Source organism: Carcharodon carcharias, chromosome 30 (genome assembly GCF_017639515.1).
Source record: "Carcharodon carcharias isolate sCarCar2 chromosome 30, sCarCar2.pri, whole genome shotgun sequence".
NCBI classification, from domain to species: domain Eukaryota; kingdom Metazoa; phylum Chordata; class Chondrichthyes; order Lamniformes; family Lamnidae; genus Carcharodon; species Carcharodon carcharias.
In genome coordinates, this window is record NC_054496.1 from 9,288,968 (window position 1) to 9,311,996 (window position 23,029).

Consider the following 23,029-nt stretch of genomic DNA (forward strand, 5'->3'; position numbering starts at 1 on the left):
AGTTCATTAAGATTGGCACGCATTATACAATATAGTGGCACCTGTGGAAGTCGCCAACATTTGAGTTGGAACTAGTTTTTATTTAATTTTTATTCGGTAGATTGGATCCCATCAATAGGAGGTACCTGGGTCAGGATTTGGCCCTCGTTGGGTGGGGGGGGGGCGGGGGTGCAAGCGGGGAAGGCCTGCCACCCGCGATCGAGTCCACAAGGCGATTTCATGCCGGGCAGGCCAGTTAAGACCGGCCCAGCGTGAAATGCGAGCGGCAGCCTGTGCGGGAAGGGGGGAGGAGGAGGGTGAGCAGGGTTAAGTGGGGGTGGGGGGGGGGGGGGGGGAGGGGGGGCGAACTTCAAGCACGCGGGGGGTATGCGCGCGAGTGCGCACTTGAGAACCTCCCTGAGGCACAGAGCTGCCTCGGGGAGGTACAGAGTTTTCAACGAAAAGAAATTGAAAAACGTTATAAAACATGGAGTCACATGAGCAGGGGCACGTTATGAATTAAATTTTTCAAAATTTTTATTTTATTTTAATTTGCTTTTGGAAACCTCATCCCACCCGTGAACGAGGTTTCCTAAAAAGTGCCATGGCCACGTACTTTCAAATACCTTTCCAATGCCCTTAACAGGCCACTTAATTGTCAGCGGGCGCGCGGCCGACTCCAGCGCGCACCTACCGACCGAAATATCGCCCGACTGTGCACTGACGGCGGGACGCTCACCCGATGTCAACGCGCATCGTTTTGCGCTCGAGTGGGTTGGGCGCGCTCCCGCTGAGGTTAAAAACCTTGCCCCTTAAATGGTGTGGATATCCCAGCCCAGGTGGGACACAATTAAGCAAATCGAAAATGTCTCAATCTCATCAGCATATGCCTCAATTTTTTCCAGTTCCTTCACAATCACTCCCGTAGCCTCACAGAACCAACCTTATAGAATAGAAAAGGTTTGCAATGAAATAGTGTCTTCCACATGTGCAGGTTGTCCCAAAGCGCTTTACAGCCAGTGAAGTCATTAAAGTGCAGTTGCTGTTATAATGCAGGAAACTCAGCAGCCAGTGTGCATGCAACAGTAAAGAGTTCAATAAACTGGATCATCTGTTTTCAGTGATGTTGGTTGGGGGATGAACGTTGTCCAGGGCACTGAGAACTCCCCTGCACTTCTTCAAATAGTTCCATGGGATCCTCCTCATCCACCTTAGGAGGCAGATGGATTGTCAACCTAACAATTTATCTGAAAGTTGACACCTTCCTCAATACTGCACCAAAGTGTCAGTTTATAGGTTGATGGAGTATGGATGTTAGTCTGTAATATAATACCAACACAACCAAGGCAGAAGCAGAAATGCTGAAGTTGCAGGAGAGGGGTGTGAACTTATGACCTTCTGACTAGGAGCCAACTAAATTACATTCAAAATTTCATCAGATCACTGACAGAAGGTTTTGTGCTGTAAAATACAGGAACTTCTGTAAATTTAAAAAATAATTCTAATTATATAAACCAATGCTAAAGAAAAATGGGCAGGATTTTTTGGAGGTTTCCGCCAAGGGGCGTTAATTCGCTGGAGACGTGACGACTGCCCCTTACTTGGGCAGAAGTTACCTATTATGACACAGCTGATGGTAAATGCTAAGCTGTTCAAATCCCAGAGGGAAACTTGAAACAACTGTCATAACCAATTTTTGCAATTTATATGTTTCGAGTTGTAGGCTTTGAATTCAGTAGTAATAAGACCGAGTCTCGAGAGGTTTTTTATAAAACTAAATTAAACATTTATTAATTAAATGTTTATTAAAAGATTGTAAGCACATACGTATGTCTACAAATTACTACTGTACTAACTTCTAAAACTTCCCTAATTAATCTGACTCCCAATTACACCTCCATTAAGGCAACAGTAAAACACAGATTTAAACAGATGCCTGGCAAAGCACACTCGGGACAGTCACATTCAAAATGAGTTTCTTTCAGCTCTGGGTCCTTGCAGACAGCGGCTTGAGGTTTACAGGCTGGAGGCTTTAGATCTTGGAATCCCTCTCCTCTTTACCAACAGCCATCTCTTCCTTTCTACATATTTTCCTCTTTGAGTGCAAATTTTCATTGTATCACTATGTCTTTTGAACTTTACCTCTTCTAAGAATAAAACCCTTTTATAACACCCACTTTATTAGTAATCCTTCGGAAAAATATAGAAACACACCATTTCTGAGGTTCACCCGGTTAGCTGTAATATTTCACACCCTCCTTTTGAATACAAGCTACATTCGTTTGTTTAAAGAAAAATGCAAATTGCCCCCATGCTTACCTAAATACCATTTCAAACCTACTTCTCTTCTATATATCAAAGCCTCTAGATCAGCTGGCTTTAATCCAATTAAGACACACATACACATAGACACAGACGCCAGTAAACTCTATTTTAAAATAATTTCCAATAACATTATGGACATTATTATATCTTCTTGGCATTAACCACAGAGAGACCAGCAGCTCTGTAACAAGCTGTTCCCAGATTCTAAGTCTCAGAGTCCATGACTAGGTAAGTGCAGGGGTTCCCACAGTGGAGAAGGTAAGTGAGGCCCAGAATGGGGAAAGCGGGGGGGGGGGAGTGGTTTTTATGATGGACAGGTTAGGGGGAGGGGGTGGTAGGGATCAGGGTCAGGCCTTGAGGGGACAGGGCCACCCGATGTGGAAAGGGGGTCCATCCCCTTTCCCTCCTGAGGCCTGAGCAGGGTAACCTGCAGGGTTTCCCCCGCCCTTGAATTCTTCCCACCAGCCTCAAAATTGAGGCCAAGTGGGAAGTGGCCCTTAAGTGGCCAATTAAGGGCCTCAATTGGGACGAGTGTAGGCAGGCCTCTCTAGACTTCACTAGACCAGAGGATGTATTCCTTGAGAAACAGCAACATGATAAATAAGCAGATAATTTTTTTTGAACGTATTGTGGGTTAAGGGATCGATGTTGGCCAAGACACCAGGGAGAGCTCCCCTGTTCTTCTTCGAAATAGTGCCATGGGATCTCTTACGTCCACCTGCAAGGGGACAGATAGGCCCTAAATTTATCATCTCATCTGAAAAATGGCACCCCTGCAGTACTGCATTGGGAGTGTCAGCCCTGGGTTGTGTACTCAAGGTTCTGGGGTGGGATTTGAATGCACGACCTTCAGGCTCAGAGACATCTGAGGAGGCTCTGTCTCCCTGAGCAGCTGCCGACATTCACGTATGGCCTCCCGTTTGGGGGGAGGGGGATGGGGAGGTGGTGGGGGCCAGGCAGAGAGGTGGAAATGGTAGTTTTTTTTTGTGGGATGGAGACCTGGACCTCCCCAACCACCCCCCCTCCCCCCCACCTCGCTCAAGACAATAGGACCTTTAGCAGTTAGGCTCGGACCAGGGGCAGTGTTGCTTGAACAACTGGCACTGGTGGACGTGCGCTGCTGCAGATGCTCCCAAAGTGATGCCAGCACCGAGCCAGCAAAGTCCTGTACCCTAAATACCCACCCGCCCCAACCCACCCCACCCCCCAAGCCCCTGGCAATCTCCAAAGCAACCCAGGTAATTTTACAGATAGGGCCAAAGCACCAGAAAGTCAGGGGAAAGCCTGCAGCTGTGGTGTTTCCTTTTCTTTTAGGCCTTTTGCTCAGTTTTTTGCAAACACCCCTGTCAGCACTGGGTCAGCAACGGAAGAGCCTGCAAAAGTTGTGCAAAGAATAAAATAAAAATACATTTAAGATAAAAATAACATGCTTTTTTTTCCAGCTGCTTGAGCTTCTCGTAAAATGTTGCGATACTTGGTGTAGTTATTTTCCCTTTCACTAAATGTGGTGTTTCCCACTGCTCATGACAGAAGCAGCAGTCATCTGAATGCATGTCCTGTCAGCAGGTCTTGCAATCAGCTCCGAGGCCATGGAATCCTTGACCTTGCCCAGGCTTTTTTGACAGCACTTCACAAACCTATGGCCTCTCCCACTGCTGTAACGGTGGCTGAGTTATTACTATTAATGATAGAGTCGAACTGCAGATGCTTCTTGGGTGGAAACATTAAGTTTATTGACAATATATTCAGCAGTAACTACATGTGTGCTTTCAACTCCATCTCTATTTCTACACTGGCTGCTGAGGTAGCCCTCGCCACTCTCCTATTGGTTACTACAGTTCGTGATCTCCCCTAACAAGTATTATTCTTAAAGGTACATTACACACTGAATAAAACCATAATTACTACACCCACCTAGAAGGACAAGGACAGGAGGTGCATGGGAACACATGCTACCCCCACCAGCCACACACCATCCTGACTTGGAAATATATCGCTGTTCCTTCACTGTCGCTGGGTCAAAATCCTGGAAGTCCCTCCCTAACAGCACTGTGGGTGTACCTACACCACATGGACTGTAGTGGTTCAAGAAGGCAGCTCACCACCACCTTCTCAAGGGCAAATTAGGGATGGGCAATAAATGCTGGCCCAGCCAGCGAAGCCCACATCCCGTGAATGAACCAAAATGAAAAGCTTGCCTGGAGAATTTACAGATGAGAGGTGCATGGCCTTGTTTATGTCATGCTGCCAGGTGCCAGTGAAGTCAAGATCTGAGTTGACAAAGATATGGAATAATATACAACCGCACAGGAGTGGTGAGGGACAAAGTGGGGATGGAGCAAAAAGCTAGTGAGGAACTTTGACATTGGCTGTGTCCTTGGATGTATTTGTGATATCTGGTTAACGGAGTCAAGGCCATAAGCATATATTCAAAGAGAGACTGTTACAGTTTTGCCAAGAATAAGCTGCAGAGAGGTCCTGTTATTAGACAAGCTGTAGCGTGTTGAGATATTCATGTTGTCATGACACATGTTGGCCAGAGGGAATTGTGCATAGATCTTATTGAGCTTCCTCTGAAACATTTACAGGGCTTAAATTCTGTTCCACTATTCACGAGGAAAGTTGTGATATTCCACATTCAGCGGGATGTCTTGTGTCGTTTCACAGAATCACATTAAGAGGCCCTTCGGCCCGTCGAGTCTGCACCGACACGTGAGAAACACCTGACCTACCTACCTAATCCCATTTACTAGCACGTGGCCCATAGCCCATAGCCGTTTCCCAACCTCCAGGCTATAAGTCCTAGTATAATTCCTTCCTGGAGATCAGACTGTTCGCATTCCTCCATTTAGGGTTGGGGGGAGTGTGACATGCAGGAAGGGATGGTTTGGTGTTTGAAAGGCTGGTGTAAATAAACAAACAAACGGTGTGCCCGAGATAATGGGGTAATTTTGTAAAGCACATCCGTCATGCAATGCCTTGCTAGCAAGAAGCGAAGCAGCAGAGGCAGGGCTGCAGCAATAACGTTGATTTTCTAATCGATGCCCATCAATAATCAGATGCCATGCTGGGAGAAGGAGATTTCAGAATTACCCTGTGCATCTGTGGGATATGAGGGAGAGACTGAGGCATACGTTCAATTTGCTGATTAAGTTCTGTGTTACCTTCCTATATGGTGACATTCATTGAAAGGTTAGCTTTTCAAGCAGAAAACATTGAGAAACAAGGAAGTGCTTTGAATGGCTTCCAGCTGTGAGTCAAAGTGTGGAGTAATTATTATTAACATTTCGTCTGTCGGAAATCAGAACTGTCACAGAAAGAAGCTTTTTGTGATCTGATTTCAGCCATCTTTTGTGGTTATTTTTTCTGGGTCTATTTTGGGTTTATCAAGAATAGAGATATTTCCCTGTAGAGAAGGTGACATCTCCCATTTTGGCTACCAATATCAACATCAAATATTCCCCAAACCCCTTGGCTAGATTCCAGCTTTTAACTCACCTCCGGGCATCTGTTATTCTATATATAAAACCCGCAGAACCCCTCAATTAGATTTCATCCTGTAACTCACTCCTGGGTATTTGTTATTCTACATATAAGCCCCACCTGAACCCCTTGATTAGATTTCATCCTGTAACTCACTCCAGTGTATCTGCTTGTTTTTTTTTATTCATTCATGGGATGTGGGCTTCGCTGGATGGGCCAGCATTTATTGCCCATCCCTAATTGTCCTTGAGAAGGTGGTGGTGAGCCAACTTCTTGAACCGCAGCAGTCCATGTGGTGTAGGTACATCCACAGTGCTGTTAGGGAGGGAGTTCCAGGATTTTGACCCAGTGACAGTGAAGGAACGGTGATATATTTCCAAGTCAGAATGGTGAGTGACTTGGAGGGGAACTTCCAGGTGGTGGTGTTCCCATGTGTCTGCTGGCCTTGTCCTTCTAGATGGTAGAAACCATGGGTTTCAAAGGTGCTGTCTAAGGGGCCTTGGTGAATTCCTGCAGTGCATCTTGTAGATGGTACACACTGCTGCTACTGTGCGTCAGTGGTGGAGGGAGTGAATATTTGTGCCTGAACTGCCAATCAAACAGGCTGCTTTGTCCTGGATGGTGTTGAGCTTCTTGAGTGTTGTGGGAGCTGCACTCATCCAGGCAAGTGGGGAGCATTCCATCACACTCCTGACTTGTGTCTTGTAGATGGTGGACAGACTTTGGGGAGTCAGGAGGTGACTAAATTGTCACATGATTCCTAGCCTTTGACCTGCTCTTGTATCCATAGTATTTATTTGGCTGGTCCAGTTCAGTTTCTGGTCAATGTTAACTCCCAGAATGTTGATAGTGGGGGATTCAGCGATGGTAATGCCATTGAATGGAGTGATAATTAGGTTGCTGAAGATGGTCATTGCCTGGCACTTGTATGGCGCAAATGTTACTTGCCACTTGAGAGCCCAAGCCTGGATATTGTCCAGGTCTTGCTGCATTTGGACATGTATCTGAGGAGTCGCGAATGGTGCTGAACCTTATTCTATATATAAACCCCACCTAAACCCCTCAATTAGATTTCACCGTGTAACTCACTCCAGTGTGACTGTTATTCATATATACACCCCACCTGAACACCTCGATTAGATTCCAGCCTGTAGCTCACCCCACTGTATCTATTATTATATATATTAACCCTTGAACCTTTTGATGAGATTCCAGCCTGTAGCTCACTCCCTGGGTGTTCACTATCCCCAGTGCCTACTCTTTGTTAGCAGAGACATGACTGAACTTTAGTATCAAACAGTGCGCCACCATTCCGTGGTGTGGTTAGCTGGGGTTGTGTGAGAAAACAGTTTTCTTTTCAACACCCAACTCTTTCAGTTCTTCTCTCTCATCAATTTTCTCTTCTCTCTTCCCCTGGAGGTGTTTAACACTTGCTGACTTACTGCTCCAGGGGTTTAAACTGTCCCCCACTTAGTGGCCAATAATCACAGGTACCTCCAAGTAGCCATTATACATGGATGAGCATTGATTATGAATGTCATCAAGCTATTTAATTTATTCATTCATTGGGTGTGGGCATCACTGGCAAGGCCAACATTTGTTGCCAATCTCTAATTGCCCTACAGCATTTCAGAAGACAGTTAAGAGTCTAACCCATATTGGGCCTGGAGTCACATGTTGGCTAAACTGGGGTAAGGACAGCAGATTTCCTTCTCTAAGGGGCATTAGTGAACCAGGTGGGTTTTTAACATCAATCAGATGATAGCTTTATGGTCACCATTACTGAGAGCAGCTTCCAGATTTTATACACTGAATTTAAATTTCACCAGCTACCGTGGTGGGATTTGAACCCGTGCCCCCAGGGTATTAGTCCAGTGACAATACCATTACACCGCCATCATCCCAGATGTCACATCTGAGCCTGATCCTTGCCCTCATAAAACTGTCACATGTTCACAATTGCAGTAGGTGGGGGTAGTTGGGAGTCTGTGTGGTAATCAAGCACATATGCCAACGTTGAAGATTAGATCAGAAATGTGGGTGAAGGACAAGGAGTGACGGACAGATTATTTTCTCATCTGGCTGGGGGGGGGGGGGGGTCGCGATGGGAGGGGGGTAAACAGGGGCTGGTTGGACCAAATGGTCTGTTTCCATGTTGTAAAGTATTTCTCCACATGAATGTGTATCTTTTCGCTTTCAGGTGCTGATTAGCCTGTTGTGTGTGAACAACCTTTACACCCTTTCATCTTTGCTCCTTAGCTGTGGTATTTGGTTGCTGTGTCTCCTCTAACTTGACGAAACTTATTCACCTTTTGTGGTCACTTGGTTTAGCTGGTCAGGATCACAGATTAGTATTTACATCTTCTGTGTAGACAGCATTTTCGAGGTAACTCTTTCTCATTCTCTTTCAGGTCATTGACACTCTGTCCTATTTATCATACACTTCCATAGCTCAAAGGAAAGGGATCTGGTAAGTGGAAGTATCATGTCACTATCATCTGGTTAATCTCAGTCTCCTCCTGAAGGAGCATGCATACTGCTGATTCTGGAGATACCTTCTGAGTCTCTGTGAGGCTAGTTGAGAAACCATTAGTATTAATAGTTTTCACTTAGCCCATTGTTACTGTATGAAAGAGTTATTTCATATCGCATGTTTACTTATTTACACTTATGGTGAATAAACCGCACTGTAAATCAGATGTCCAGAATAGCCAGTATCTCTGCTGCAAATTCTATGTATTCTAACAATAAATTATTCAATTCTCTTATTAAAAACTATAATAGATTCTGCTTCCATCTTTATTTCTGCTGAAAGAAACAAAAGACTTGCATTTCTATAGCACCTTTATGGTTTCAGAATGCCCCAAAGCACTTTACAGCCAATTAGTTTTATTTTGAAATGCAGCCACTGTTATAATATAGAAATGCAGCAGCCAATTTACACACAGCAAGCTCCCACAAACAGCAATGTGATTTAGGAACATCATCTGTTTTAATGATGTGGTTGAGGGATGAATCTTGTCCACGAAAATGGGGAAGAACTCTTCTGCTCCCATTCATAATCGTGCTGTGGGTCTTTCATTTCCGCCTAATGTCTTGCCTACAAGTGCACCACTCCCTCAGTATTGTACTGGGAGTGTCAGTCTAGAATACATGCTCAAGTCTCTGGAGTGGGACTCGAATCCACAGCCTTCTGGACCGGAAGACAAGACCCTGTCTCCCTGCTCAAGTCAATTTAAAGATCCTATAGTGGTATTCTAAGAGGAAATCCTGAAGAACATCTTTCCTTCAAACAATAAGACAGTTTAATTGGTCATTTATTTCATAGCTGTTTGTAGGATCTCACTGACCTCACATTGGCTGCATTACAAGATGAGGTGATGGTGTAGTGGTATTGTTGCTGGGCTAGTAATCTAGATACCTCAGAATGAAGTCCTGGGTTCAAATCCTGCTACAGCAGATGATGGAGTTTGAATCTAATAAAAATCTGGAATTAAAAGTCCAATGATAATCATTTTTGTGAAAACCCACCCGGTTCACTAATGCCCTTTAGGGAAGGAAATCTGACATCCTTACCTGGCCTACATGTGACTCCAGACCCACAATGATGTGGTTGACACATTAGGGATGGGCAATAAATGCTGGCCTAGCCAGTGATGCCCACATCCCATGAATGAATTAAAAAAAGTGATTATACTTCAAAACTCATTTATTTGCAAATGTCTTTTGGTTCATCTTGAGATCATTAAAGATGCTATGTTACCTCTAGAAGTAGAAAATTGGCGATCTTCACTTGTGCCTGCACAAGCCACTACTGTCCACAGTATAAAAGGAAGTAGCATTGTAGGAGATGTTGGAGGGAGCAGATACATGGCTACCATCAAGCATCTCCTGTCCCTGTCTGTACAGGGAGTGAAGAAGAGTCATACGGACTCGAAACATTAACTTTGCTTTTCTCTCCACAGATGGTGTTAGGCCTGTTGAGTTTTTTTTCCCAGGATTTTCTGATTTTTGTTTCTGGTTGGACATTATCCAGGAGGTGTCATCACATGACCTCCTGCTTCAACTCTCCCCACACTCACATCATTGGTCACTCAAAATGCCCATCATCGCCTCAGCCAATGGGAAAACAAACGGGGCTCCTCATTGCCCAATTGGATAAATCTTGATCTTCAGCCAACTGTCCTTTCCCCCACCACCATGTCCAATGTATTTAAAAATATTAACAAAAGCATTCAAACTTTTTTTTAACAAAAACAATGTTTTTTTTAATGTCCCAAGGGTGTTGGTCACAACAGTGTCCAGAAGATAAATCTTTAGTTCCTGGAGACTCCAGGGCAATCCTGGAGGGTTGGCAACCCAAACAGAGAGAGGGGAGGGTTAGTGGGGGGCAAATAAGTTATTAAAACCACCCCACACTGGGGCTACAGAGTATATGAATTTTAATAGGATGGAGGAGAAGCGTGGCCAGAAAAAAATACATGTCCACTCCAGGCCAAAGTCCACCAGCCCTCCTCTGTACCTGGACTGAGATAGCTCCACCAGCTTCATACAGGTTTCCCTGAACCCCTGGTGAAGTTACTACAATTATTCCTCTTTTTCCTCATGATTTTAATTTGACTTCATATGTACAAACCACTCGTGCAGACTGAGTCGGTTTGAAAATACATTTTCCTTGAAATCCTCTTCCTACACCACGCAGACAGCAGCGGTTCAAGATGGTGGCTCACCACCGCCTTCTCAAGGGCAGTTAGGGATGGGCAATAAATGTTGGCCTGGCCAGCGACACCCACATCCCAATAATAAATAATAAAAAAAAATGTAACCCCATTGCCCAGTTCTCTCTCCCTGGATCTGTATTTTCATCTGCTTCATTTATGTTAACACCTATCACCCAAACGGGGTGTTCAGGCGATTTTGTCTTATTTATATGTGAACAATGGCCTTCATGTCTTATGAAGGAAGTGAATAAAATATATCTTTTTGCAGCTCCTTTCCAACAGAAGACAGCTTGGCTGATGATGATATCTACAGTGGGCTTTCTGATGTCATTGAGTAAGTTACAGACTGTTCCATCACTCTGACCTCGCACCCTCCACAAGTATTTCACAAGCTTGAGTTTGTGTATCATTTGCTATCTGCACTCTTGCACCACCCTGTTCACTTATCACTGCTCTGGTCACTGACCGACAATGGCTACTGGTCTAGCAACACCTCCATTTTACACATTTTTGTCCATGTGTTTCAAATCCCTCTATGGTCTATCTCTAACCTTCTCCAGCCCCAGAACCCCCTGAGACCTCTGTGCTCCTCCAATTCTGGCCTCTTGTGCATTATTGATTTTCATCACCATTGGTGCCTGGGCCCTAAGCTCTTGAGTTCCCCCCCTAAGCCTGTCCACCTCTCTACCTCTCTCCTCTTCCTCTAAGACGCTCCATAAAATCTACTTCTTTGACCAAGCTTTGGTCACCTGACCTAATATTACCCTCTGTGCTTTGGTGTCAAATGTTGTATGATTATGGTCCTCTGAAGCACCTTGGAATATTAAACTATGTGAAAGTGCTATATAAATGGAAATTAGTGTTGTTTTTGGCCATAGCTGGTTGATTCAGTCTGACATGTTGTGGTCTGGTACAAATGGGTTGCATCCGAACAGGGTTATAGCCATTACACTGAGGGGGTTGGGGCTCAAGGAACCTCCTCTACGTGCCTGTACTGGGCTGGGAGATTGACCAATAGACAGATTTGATAAGAATTTTCTATCCATCAATTAACCTGTCTTCCATTTAAGTTGTTAATAATCTCACAATCCTGTTGTATGGTCATGCTTCACTTGTTGCATGTGGTTAGATGTTGGATCTTTACTGAAGTTTATTCTAGAGTTCACTGTGGTCACTAATCTCTTCACATGATCCCATAACCTTTGTCTAAACAGTGACACTGGAGAGGAAGATGACGACCTATATGATTGCGTGGAAAATGAAGATGATGAAGGAGGTGAAATATATGAAGATCTGATGAGGACTGAGGTTGTGATGGCACCGGTATGAGATCTATCCTGCCAACTTTGGCATCTCCAATTCTCTCTGTCCTCTTCTCTTGAATTCAAGCAAAGCAGTGTTGATGATAGGGGAGTCTGGATTGTGATGTCTGGGTAGGATAATCAAGCATAGAAGACATCACAGCTCCTGCCCTGATCCAAGGTCAATAACCTGTCCTTCCAAAAAGAAGGTCCTGGATGGTGATTGGGAGCTGGAACCTCAGCTCCATTTTTGCTGCTTTCTTCTCTAACATTTGCCAATTCCCAGTGAAGAGAATCGGAATGGAAATCTGCTCTCTGACCATTGACGATCATTTCGAGATGCTGGGCACAAAACTGGGCGAATTACCCATGTGGAAATCCATCCCTTTGACAGCCAGGTTAAAGTAGCAAACTCAGTGAATGGGAACTGATGGAAACTTAGTTGCCAGCAGTCTAGCATGGAATGTGTGCATAATCTCACTGTCTGTCCATTAGACCACGAGGCACTCCCTGAACACTGTTCTCATACCTGTGTATAAGTTTGACTTTAGTGCTGAGTTGCACTGTATTGTCCGCACTCTCTCAGCAGTTATTGAGAAGCAGCAGTGCCTCTCAAACCGCTGAATGGTTTCCAGTGTCAAAGCTGTTAAGCCAAAGCCTGTGCCAATCATGGTCATCATGTGATGGACCAAAACTTCCCATCCTGTCTGCAGCTGATCCATTGCGCTGTTCAATGGTGAGCCCCCCGTCTCAACCAAATGTTCCAACCAAGGAGAACTGTTGGTTTTGGGGTGGAGTTTGTGGCAGGGGAGGGGATCGTGGTGGGGGGACGGTGGGAGTGGGGTGCAGAATGAGATTGGGAACTGAGTTTTGAAATAGTTTTTGGGTGGGGGAATATTGTTGTAAAAATGGGCCATTGCCTCACTAATGGGTGTCTATACTTCAGCCACAGAGGATGACAGATTCAGACAAACGGAATTGCTGTCTTCAGGAGCTCAGGCAGACGGAGGAGAAGTACACGGAAACATTAGAATCCATACATCAGGTAGGATCAAGGTCAGGGAATCAATGGGCATGGAACAGACTATAGCAGTTTCTTCCAATAATATTGAGTTGATATCATGGAGCAAGTGTACTGGAGTTGTCTTCTGGTCAGAGGGAACCTTGCTGATCAGTGGTTTTACAGGAATCTCTGTTTCCGTTTTACAGCATTTTTTTAGACCATTGCATCGGTTTCTCAATGTCCACGACTTAGAGAACATATTCCTCAACATTGAGGTAAGTCATTCATTGTCATCATCAATGACTCGATCTTTATTTTCATCTGAGTGGTTCTGAATCTATTTATCTTATTCCAAGTTGAGATAACTAGCATATCAACTGCTCCCTGTTCTTATGTGCCAGGTCTAAATAAATGAACCCACAATGTGTTTACACAATCCCTTATGAGTGATTGTTGCTTTTATATCATCATAAAAACATGACACTGTGTGCTGTCAGTCAAGTCTGTGGGTGCGTTTAGAGAAACTGAAACCAAACTGCAAGTATGAGGCTGCAGACATTTTAAAAGCAATGGAAATGGGTAGCTGTTAGGAGCAATGTATAGCTTTGAGTTTAATTTATATTTTGTATTTGGGTGTGAAGAAAGGTGAAACCTGGTTTTAGTTTCATTTAGAGTTTTTGTGAGCTGGGTGCTGGTAAGTCTGGGCCCTGTTTGCCTACATACATTTTTAATGAGGTTTTACAACTCTTGAAGTTAAGAGATAGGTTACCAATGGGGTTAGTAGTTTAGTGAAGTTAAGTAAAAAAACATGAAGCAGAAAAAACTGTGTTGTTGCCTAGCGACAGGGGTCCAGAGACACACAGAAAGACAGGGAAACACAGAAGGGTAGTCATTTAGTTGTGTGTACCAGACAGTACAGGCAGAAGGTATAATCTCTTGAATAAGAAATCCTGTAACAAAAACAAAAATACCTGGAAAAACTCAGCAGGTCTGGCAGCATCTGCGGAGAGGAACACAGTTAACATTTCGAGTCCGAATGACCCTTCAACAGAATTAAGTTAAATTAGAAGGGAGGTGAAATATAAGCTGGAGAAATCCTGTAAGCCTGCTCGGGAACTGAGTTTAGGGAAATCATGTGTTTGCTCTGAAGCTGAAGTGATGGTGAGTTCAGATTGTGGTTTTTAGGTTTCTCGGGGAGAGATACCAGCTAAAGAAAAGCTCAGCTCAGAAGTCTGCCAGAAGAAAACTGTTTGAATCTGAGCTAATCCAAGCAAGAAACCTTGGTGTTGAGACAGTGGTAAATCTTCACTGGAATTTTGTGACTGTAAGGGTTGCTAGGATAAAAGGAATGTTGTGAATTTGAATAATATTCTAGCATCTGTATTGAAATCTTTCCAATCTTCTTGTCTAGTGTGATATATGTTCATTTTTTTTTCTTGTTTAATAAACATTTTATTCTTTGTGTTAGCAATACATTGGCAGACTCTTGTGAATGTGTTCAGGAACAGACCTCCATGGTTTCTAAAAAAAAATCAAAGTTAGGATCCACCAAGCCAGCTTTCACTCTAGGATCTGACTGGTTCAGTATTAACATTAGCTGGGATCATAACAGTAACTGAATACCTATGAGTCCATTTTGTGCTCCTGGTGTAGACCAATTTAACCCCTGTTACATCTGAAGCATCAATGAGGACCAGAATTCACGAGTTGTATCATGCCCATTGGCAAGCACCTCGATCACATCTGAATCCATTGAGGATGGAGACGAAGAAAGAGCAAATGCAGGGTATCTTCTGCAGGGCAGCATGTTGTGGGGGGAAACAGTAATGAGTTACGTCCACAAGTGGATATCGAACAGCATTGGGAGCTTCATAGCTGATGGTGGAGACTTTGTTCTACCGGCCTAGGCTGGATCGAAGCCGTGGTCCTAAAAGTGAAAAAACACTGGCTAGGTTGTCTTGAGTTCATATTGTCACTCGAGAACCTCATCCACTGCCTGCACATAGCGGGACATTCAGGGCAAGCTGCCTTTGTCTCCCTGTCCTTGGCACTCTAATATTTATACCTGTGATAATCAACATGAGCAATAAGTATTCTCCAGTACCATTGATTTGTAGCTGTGTCTCCATAGGAACTATTGAATGTGCACAAAGGTTTACTAGAAGAAATCCAAACCTCTATCAAATTGAACAACGCCCAAAACCTCCATGAAATCTTCAATAATTACAAGAAAAGGTGAGTGGGTGGCTGCCTAACTATATTGTGACCCAGTCAAAGTTGAAATTTTAAGTTGACAATCCATTGAATTAAAGGGACATGGCCATTGAAAAGGTGCTCATCCTTTTAGTTTCTCCTTCTGCCTTTTCCCCTAGTTTGCTGAAGGGTTTTTTTTCATGCTAAGGAATGATTCCAGGTGTACAACCTGATACCTCAACCCATTCTTCATATGGGGGAGAGGGTGGCGTCATGGTAATGTTGCTGGACATTAGGCTGAAGCTAATATTCTGGGTACATGTGTTCAAATCCCATGATGATGCTTTCCACTGGTGGAACCAGAAAATCCCAAACTAAATTCAATTGATAAAACCTGGAATTGAAAGCTAGTCTTAGTAATGGTGACCATGAAACTATCATTGATTGTTGTTAAAAACCCATCTGATTTATTAATGTCCTTCAGGGAAAGAAATCTGCTGTGTTTACCCGGTCTGGCCTACATGTGACTCAAGACCCACAGAAATGTGGTTGACTCCTCTGAAATGTCCTAGCAAGCCACTCAGTTCAAGGGCAATTAGGGATGGGCAATAAATGCTGACCTTGCCAGCAACACCCATTTTGATGGGATATCAAAGAATAAAGAAATATAAAAGCCTAAATGTTAAGCGTCAGCTAGCTGTTTAACCTCAATAGAGTCCTGACACAATATCCACACATGTGCAGCAGGGGAAATCTGTGTTCACTTTTCCCTTCCTTACTTATAGAGAAGCTAACAGCAAAGGCCAAGGATGAAACCTGGAACCTTCTCAGACTACCTGGCTCAGTACCAGACTCAGCAAGTGAATACCAAATACGCTATAGATGAGGGAACTGGAAGAAGAGAGAGTCAATGACTTAAGATTCAATGGGAGGATGCAAACACCTGTAAAAATATTCATGCTCCAACCTCCAATAGGAAAGCTCAAACAGAAGAATTGGAAAAAGAACGAGAGGAAGGATGGGGAGTTTTTTTTAACACAGTGAGGTCTCAGGATCTGGAATGCGCTGCCTGAAAGCCTGCTGGAAGCAGACTCAATAGTTACTCTCACAAGGGGATTAAAGGGATTGGATAAATACTTGAAGGGTAAAATGTGCAGGGCTCTGGGGGGGGGAAGTAAGGGAATGGGAATAATTGGATAGCTCTTTCAAAGAGCTAAATGGCCTCCTTCTGTGCTAGAAGATTTTATGAACTCGCAATTACTGGGAAGAATTGACAGAATCAAAATAAGCTTGCTAAACCAAAACCTAGAGATTCAATTCACAGTTAATTGTCAATGGCTCCATATGTAATCACTTATGGCAAGGTTGAGAAGGTATTGAGTAATGAGGGAAACAGCTGGAGAAAATTAACTTTTCAGTCTTCAATGGAGGACACAAAGTAGAAGTGAATAAGATAGTAAACTGAGCAAAGAGAAATCTAGAAGATTCCATCACCCTATTTGGAAGAAGAGCTGGGAAGTTCCTGGGCAATATTCATCCCTCAAACAACACCTAAAAACTGGTTATCTGGTCATTATTTGCAATAATGTATTTGTTGGAGTTTGCAGTACTCAATTTGGCTGCTGAGTGTATCCTACATCAGAAACCACATTTCAAAAGGACTTTATTGATTATAAGGCACTTTGGGATATCTTAAGGTTGTGAAATTCAATATATAAACGCAAGTCTTTCTTTTTTAAACCTGGACAAGGAGATTTCCGGTTCAAACCTGCTGAAAGGTGAACCTGGCAGCAGATCAGGAGCCCTTTTATTCAATGAATGATCAGCACCTAGAATGTCAATTACAGGGCAGGGCAGCATAGGTAAGAATCCTGTGACCTTAAAGAGACAGTTGTGTTGATGGGACTGTAGGCTCGGCTTAAATGGAAGAGTTACATCAGGTCAAATAGCCTTCCTCTGTGTCTACCTTGTGATTGTGAGGCTTGTTCAAAAATATCACAGAAGATCTTATTGTTTTTGATGGTGCAGCTGAGTGAAGTTTCTGTCTCAACAGAATCGATTACAAAAGCTCCTTTAACCAATAGAGCATCTATAAGCAATAATTTAAATTAATTTAGTGGCTTGTGCCTCATTCATCCAGAGTCTATCTCTGACAGTATCGTTATATATTTATTCTTTCATGGGATGTGGACGTTACTGGCGAGGCCAGCATTTGTTGCCCATCCCTAATTGCCCTTGAACTGAGTGTCTTGCTAGGCCACTGCAGAGGGGGCAGTTAAGAGTCAACCACATTGTTGTGAGTCTGGAGTCACATGTAGGTCCAGACCAGGTAAGGATGGCAGATTTCCCTCCTTAAAGGGCTTTAGTGAACTAGATGGTTTTTTTTTTTAATGGCAATCAATGATAGTTTCATGGTCACCATTACTGAGACTAGCTTTCAATTCAAGATATTATTAAGTGGATTTAAATTCCACCAGCTGCCATGGTGGGATTTAACCCATGACCCCCCCACCCACCACCCCCCCCCCCACCCCATGCATTAGCCTGGGCCTCTGGATTACTAGCCTACATTGACATTACCACTGTGACTCTCTCTCCTCCTCACCCCTCTCCTCCCCCCCCCCACATCTGGCGAGTTAAGAAGAGAAATGGCCATTGATTGACAGTGACCAGCATGTGTTGGGATCACTAAAAGCCTTTGTTTGTCTTTTGCTTCCCAAAGGTTGTTACTGTATGGAAGGTACTGTAGCCAGGTGGAGGCAGCCACGAAACACTTGGACAAGATCGCGAGCATAAGGGAAGATGTTCATATGAAGCTGCAGGTAGGAGCCCTTTTGAAGTGACTGTGCTGCATTTCCCCACAGCTGCCTTTCCATTTCAGTTGCCCACTGACACTCTGTGGGGTTTGCAGAACTTCCTGGACTCAGAATTTTAGCATTAGTAACTTGGGGGTATCCTGAGAGGATTTCCAAGTTGTTGAGCACCTTTCAGTTTGGAGCAAGACCAATGTAGTGTTCAATTGTTCTGTGTTTGATTATGTGCCTGGTAACTGATCCATGCTCACTGTGCTTTGATTGGTTAAGCCTGAGTGATGACTCAGAGCTCAAGTAAACAGAAGCTACTGGAAGCTGAGCTGTAAGCGTGAGTGCAGACAGTTTAGCATTGCAGAGATATTTTTAAATTCTTGTAAATAAACCTGTTGCACACTGAGAAACTAGTGTTACCTCTGCATTGCTCTGAGATTTATAATAAAATAAACAACAGACTGGCGAAACACAACAGCGAACGCCCGCAAGTGCACAACAATCTGAAGTAGTTGTAAAATTGTTCAAATGTGGTTTGAATCGAGATTGGCCCCTTTTATTAAGCTGTCCTGCCTTTGCATCGCTGCCTGTTTCTTTGAACTAAATGTTTTCATGCGTTTGGTTTCAATATTACTCCCGAGCTCCTCTATTTGAAACATTTTGCCTGGGATAGGCCATTTTCCCTGCCACACACCCACCCACCACCCCCCCCACCCCCCCCACAACCCGGGGAAAAGCACCCTCTTCTCTCAGCACAGCACGGGACATAGCAGGGAATGGCCACCAATTTCAAACATTGCTGCCAGCAGGGAGTGCGGGTACCACTTTAAGAAGTCTCACCAGTACTTTTCAGTTCCTGCCATGGAAATGATGACCTCAGTGCTTGACACAAATTACATCTGAAGGGTTGTACCCGCAGTATTTAAATGAGGACACCATGAAATTCCGAGGTGATCTTTGTTGGGGATTTAAGATTTTGGATAGTTAAGAAATTGATTTTTCATGAGGTGGGATTGGGAGGGAATACTCTGTTAGAAGCGATGGCGTTCTGTCAGAAGAGGTCCCGTTGATGAGACTGGATTCTATAAGAGAATGTATCCCAGTGATAACACACACTTTGTCAAATATTTTCCACAAAACCATCTCATACACTTTGTTTTTGCCGATTGAATAAGAGCAACAGTCTTTCAAAGCTGCCGGGTGTAATCCCTGGTGTTCTTTTTTTCAGGAATGCTCCAACAGAGCGAACAATGGAAGATTCACCCTACGAGACCTCTTGATGGTGCCCATGCAAAGAGTCCTCAAGTATCACCTTCTGCTTCAGGTAGACAATTGCAAGGAGCCCAGCTAGAAATATTGGAAATATTTTCCATCTCAGTTGCTGACCATTGGGGAAATCTTTCTCGTTGCAGCCATTGACTGAGAGGTTTACAGTCCTGTAGTAATCAGACCCTCCTCCCTTCAACAATTATTAACTCTCTGTGAATCTCAAAGGGGGTAAAATTGGTCTTTGTCAGTAGCACGAAACAGGATCACAGTAACTTGCAGAATCTTTTACACCATGCTCAATTTCTCTTCCAGTGAAGTCAATATATATCAGAAAGCTCACGGCTTCAATCTGCACTCTGCTGTTCTCAGCCAAGATGTTGGCAGGGTTGGAGTAATTATCATCAGTGCCTCTGGGCTTGAGGGGGGAAAAATGTGCGTAAGTGCAGACAGTATAAAAGGCTTACAGTATTCCTTGTAGAGCCAACACTCACCGTCTCTAGGTTCACGGATGAAGAATGAACATGTGCGCTATATCCCGACCACACCTAGAATCCCAAGATGAGTCGATATTTTCACACAGGAGGGAGGAACTTTTTTAAAATAAAAAAAATAATTATCGGGATGTGGGCATCACTGGCAATTTATTGCCCATCCCTCGTGGCTGTTAATCAGGCGGTGGTGAGCAGCCTTCTTGAACCGCTGTGTTGTAGGTACACCCGCAGCGCTGTTAGGGAGGAGGTTCAGGAGTTTGACCCAGCATTGATGAACGAACAGCTTACATATGTCCAAATTGGACTGGTGTGCGTGATCTGGAGGAGGCACCATCACCTCTATATGTTTATGATCATGTTCTAATGTCTCACTGATTTGTTGCTGCAGGAATTAGTGAAGCACACCACTGACGAAAAAGAAAAGGATAACTTACGGACAGCTTTGGATTCCATGAGGGTGAGTGGACGTTGTCTTGCAGCTTTGTACATAATATGTCGAGAATTAATTATAGGAAAATGATTATATTTATTTTCATTCATTCCCTATCCTTTAGGATTTGGCCCAGTGTGTAAATGAAGTGAAAAGGGATAGTGAAACTCTCAAACAAATCACAAGCTTCCAGTTATCAATAGAGAATTTGGTAAGTCAAGGGTCAATAGAACTGTATGTAGTATCTAATAGTGTTCATCCAGTTGTTGTATAAAGCTTAATAGAGAGAGAGAGATAGTAGACACATTCACCGATCACACAATTCCAGCTAAGAGGTCTGTCTCAAAGTATGTGCCAGAGCAGGTTGCACATTCCTATTGAGTTGGATCAACACTGGAACTGAAGGATGGCCCGAGTACCTACATAATCGATCCATGGTATAAAAATGGGGAAAGAGCAGGACGGAGTGGGACTAATTGGTTAGCTTGTCCAAAGAGCTAGCACAAGCATGGTGAGCCGAATGGCCTCTTTCTGCGCTGGATGATTCTATATGATTTCTCTGATGGATCTGGGGGGGGGGGGGGGGGTCTCAGCTCCCAAAATGGCTGACACCAATGCATGCTGTGGCTCTTAGACAGGCCGCTTAACTGATGACCATCTCCAATTTTGCTGCATAATCCAGCCATCATGCAGTTGAGATCATCAGCCTGTCAGCCTCTCCCTAGATAGTAGGGAAGTCCACCATGCAGCTAGGATGATCAATCCTTACCACCTAGTGGAACAGTCCACCATGCAAATTATGATCATCAGCCTCCAGCAAGCGAGTAGGGCTGTCAGCCAGGATGGAGCAGAGATATCTCGTCACTCGAGAAATTATATTGCATCTAAATGTCTCTCATCCAGTATTGTTCACTCCTAGAACCAGTCATTGGCTAGTTACGGGCGACCCAAGATAGATGGAGAGCTACGCTTGACGAGTGTGGACAAACGCTCCAAACAGGATAGGTAAGTGGATGTCCCTCTCTGCAGTTACAACTGAAGAATTTTTCCTTTCTTTATTCTTTCTGGCCAGCATTTGTTGCCCATCCCCAACTGCCCTTGAATTGACCTTGCTAGGCCATTTCAGAGGGCAGTTACAAGTCAACCACATTGCTGTGGCCAGGGAAGGACAGCAAATTTCCTTCCCTACAGGACTTTAGCAAGTCAGATGAGTTTTTACAGTAATCAATGGTAGTTTCATGGTCACATTACTGAAACTAGCTTTATATTCCATGTTTATTAAGTGAATTCAAATTCCACCAACTGCCATGGTGGGTTTTGAACTCATGTCCTCCAGAGCATTAGCCGGTGTCACTAGTCCAGCAACATAACCACTACACCACTGTTTTCCCATGTAAAATGTTCTAGATTATTTTGCACATCTCAGCCAGCCACCTACGCAGATCGCTAGTTTGACCCTGCAACCTATCAGGAACAACATAGCCGGTGGATGGAAAAGAAAAGAGAGCACTAAGAACATGCTGATAACCATTTACCTCTGGCTTGGTGCCTCACCAGCCTTCCAATTCAGCATGACTGCTAACCAACATTTTCCTCCTTGTTCAATGTTATATTAACTTATGTGCAATTATATCTCTGGTTGACTCTCAACTGCCCTCTGAAATGGCCTAGCAAGCCACTCAGTTCAAGGGCAATTAGGGAAGGGCAACAAATGCTGGCCTTGCCAGTGACACCCACATCACATGAAAGAATGAGTAAAAATAGAGTCTCTAATGCTGATAAAAACATCCCAGGGTTCTTCACAGAGGGTGCGCTGCAGGAATTCACCAAGGCTCCTTAGACAGCACCTTCCAACCCCACGCCCACTACCATCTAGAAGGACAAGGGCAGCAGACAGATCGGAACACCAGCACCTGGGAGTTCTCCTCCAAGTCACTCACCATCCTGACTTGGAAATATATCGCCGTTCCTTCACTGTCACTGGGTCAAAATCCTGGAACTCCCTCCCTGACAGCACTGTGGGTGTACCTACACCACATGGACTGCAGCGGTTCAAGAAGGCAGCTCACCACCACCTTCTCAAGGGCAATTAAGGATGGGCAATAAATGCTGACACATGAAGAATAAAAAAGAGGATAACATGCATTCAAACCAAAAACACGGTCAAAGAGGTGGGTTTAAAGAGGATCTCAAAAATAAGAAATAGGAGTAGGAATAGACCATTCAGCCCCTTGAGTCTGCTACACCATTCAATAAGATGATGGATGCAGTCTACCTTAGCTTCACTTTACCACATTATCCCCAAATCCCTCAATTCTCTTAATGTCCACAAGTGTATTGATCTTAGCCCTTAATATGCTCAATGGCTGAACATCCATAGCCCTCTGAGATAGAGAATTCCAAAGATTTACAAGAGAGCCAGAGAAATTTATGGAGAGAATTCCAGAGCATAGGTCCTACTTGATGGGAGGCACATCTGGGATAATCAACCAGTGAATAAATTCCCAATAGCTTTATCCGATCTAGAACCATGGATTAGAGGCAGACAGCCTGGCAAGTCTTTTAATGGCACGGTGAATTCCTAGTCATGTAGGAGTGATCTAACTGAGGCATTTGAGATGATCAAAGGAGTTTGGGGTACGATTGTATTGTGGTTATGTTACTGGACTAGGAATCTAGAGGCCCAGACTGATGACCCGAACACATGAGTCCAACTGCCAGCAAGGCAACTGGGGAATTTAAATTCAGTTAATCAAATAAATTTGGAATAAAAGGCTCCTCTCTAGTAAGGGCGACCATGAAACTATCATCGATTGTTGTAAAAACCCATCTGGTTCACTAATGCCCTTTTAGGGAAGGAAATCTGCCATCCTTACCTGGTCTGGGCCTACATGTGACTCCAGACCCACAGCAACGTGGATGACTCTTAGGTGCTCTCTGGAATGGCCTAGCCAGCCACTCAGTTGTGCCGTGTTCAAGAAGTCAGCTTACCCCCTTGGTGATCAAAGATAGGCTATAAACTCTGAGCAT

General features: G+C 44.0%; 1 protein-coding gene across 1 annotated transcript in view; it reads left to right on the top strand.

Annotated features, from left to right (window-relative positions):
- The window catches only part of LOC121271373 (proto-oncogene vav-like), a 103,955-nt gene that overhangs the window by 61,004 nt on the left and 19,922 nt on the right, over window positions 1-23,029 (top strand). The window contains exons 4-14 of the mRNA XM_041177344.1: window positions 8,199-8,257; window positions 10,777-10,842; window positions 11,723-11,831; window positions 12,756-12,854; window positions 13,019-13,087; window positions 14,944-15,047; window positions 17,728-17,827; window positions 19,038-19,133; window positions 19,958-20,026; window positions 20,124-20,210; window positions 20,919-21,004. Coding sequence (XP_041033278.1) covers window positions 8,199-8,257; window positions 10,777-10,842; window positions 11,723-11,831; window positions 12,756-12,854; window positions 13,019-13,087; window positions 14,944-15,047; window positions 17,728-17,827; window positions 19,038-19,133; window positions 19,958-20,026; window positions 20,124-20,210; window positions 20,919-21,004 — 944 coding nt within the window. The remainder of the gene's footprint in view (window positions 1-8,198; window positions 8,258-10,776; window positions 10,843-11,722; window positions 11,832-12,755; window positions 12,855-13,018; window positions 13,088-14,943; window positions 15,048-17,727; window positions 17,828-19,037; window positions 19,134-19,957; window positions 20,027-20,123; window positions 20,211-20,918; window positions 21,005-23,029) is intronic.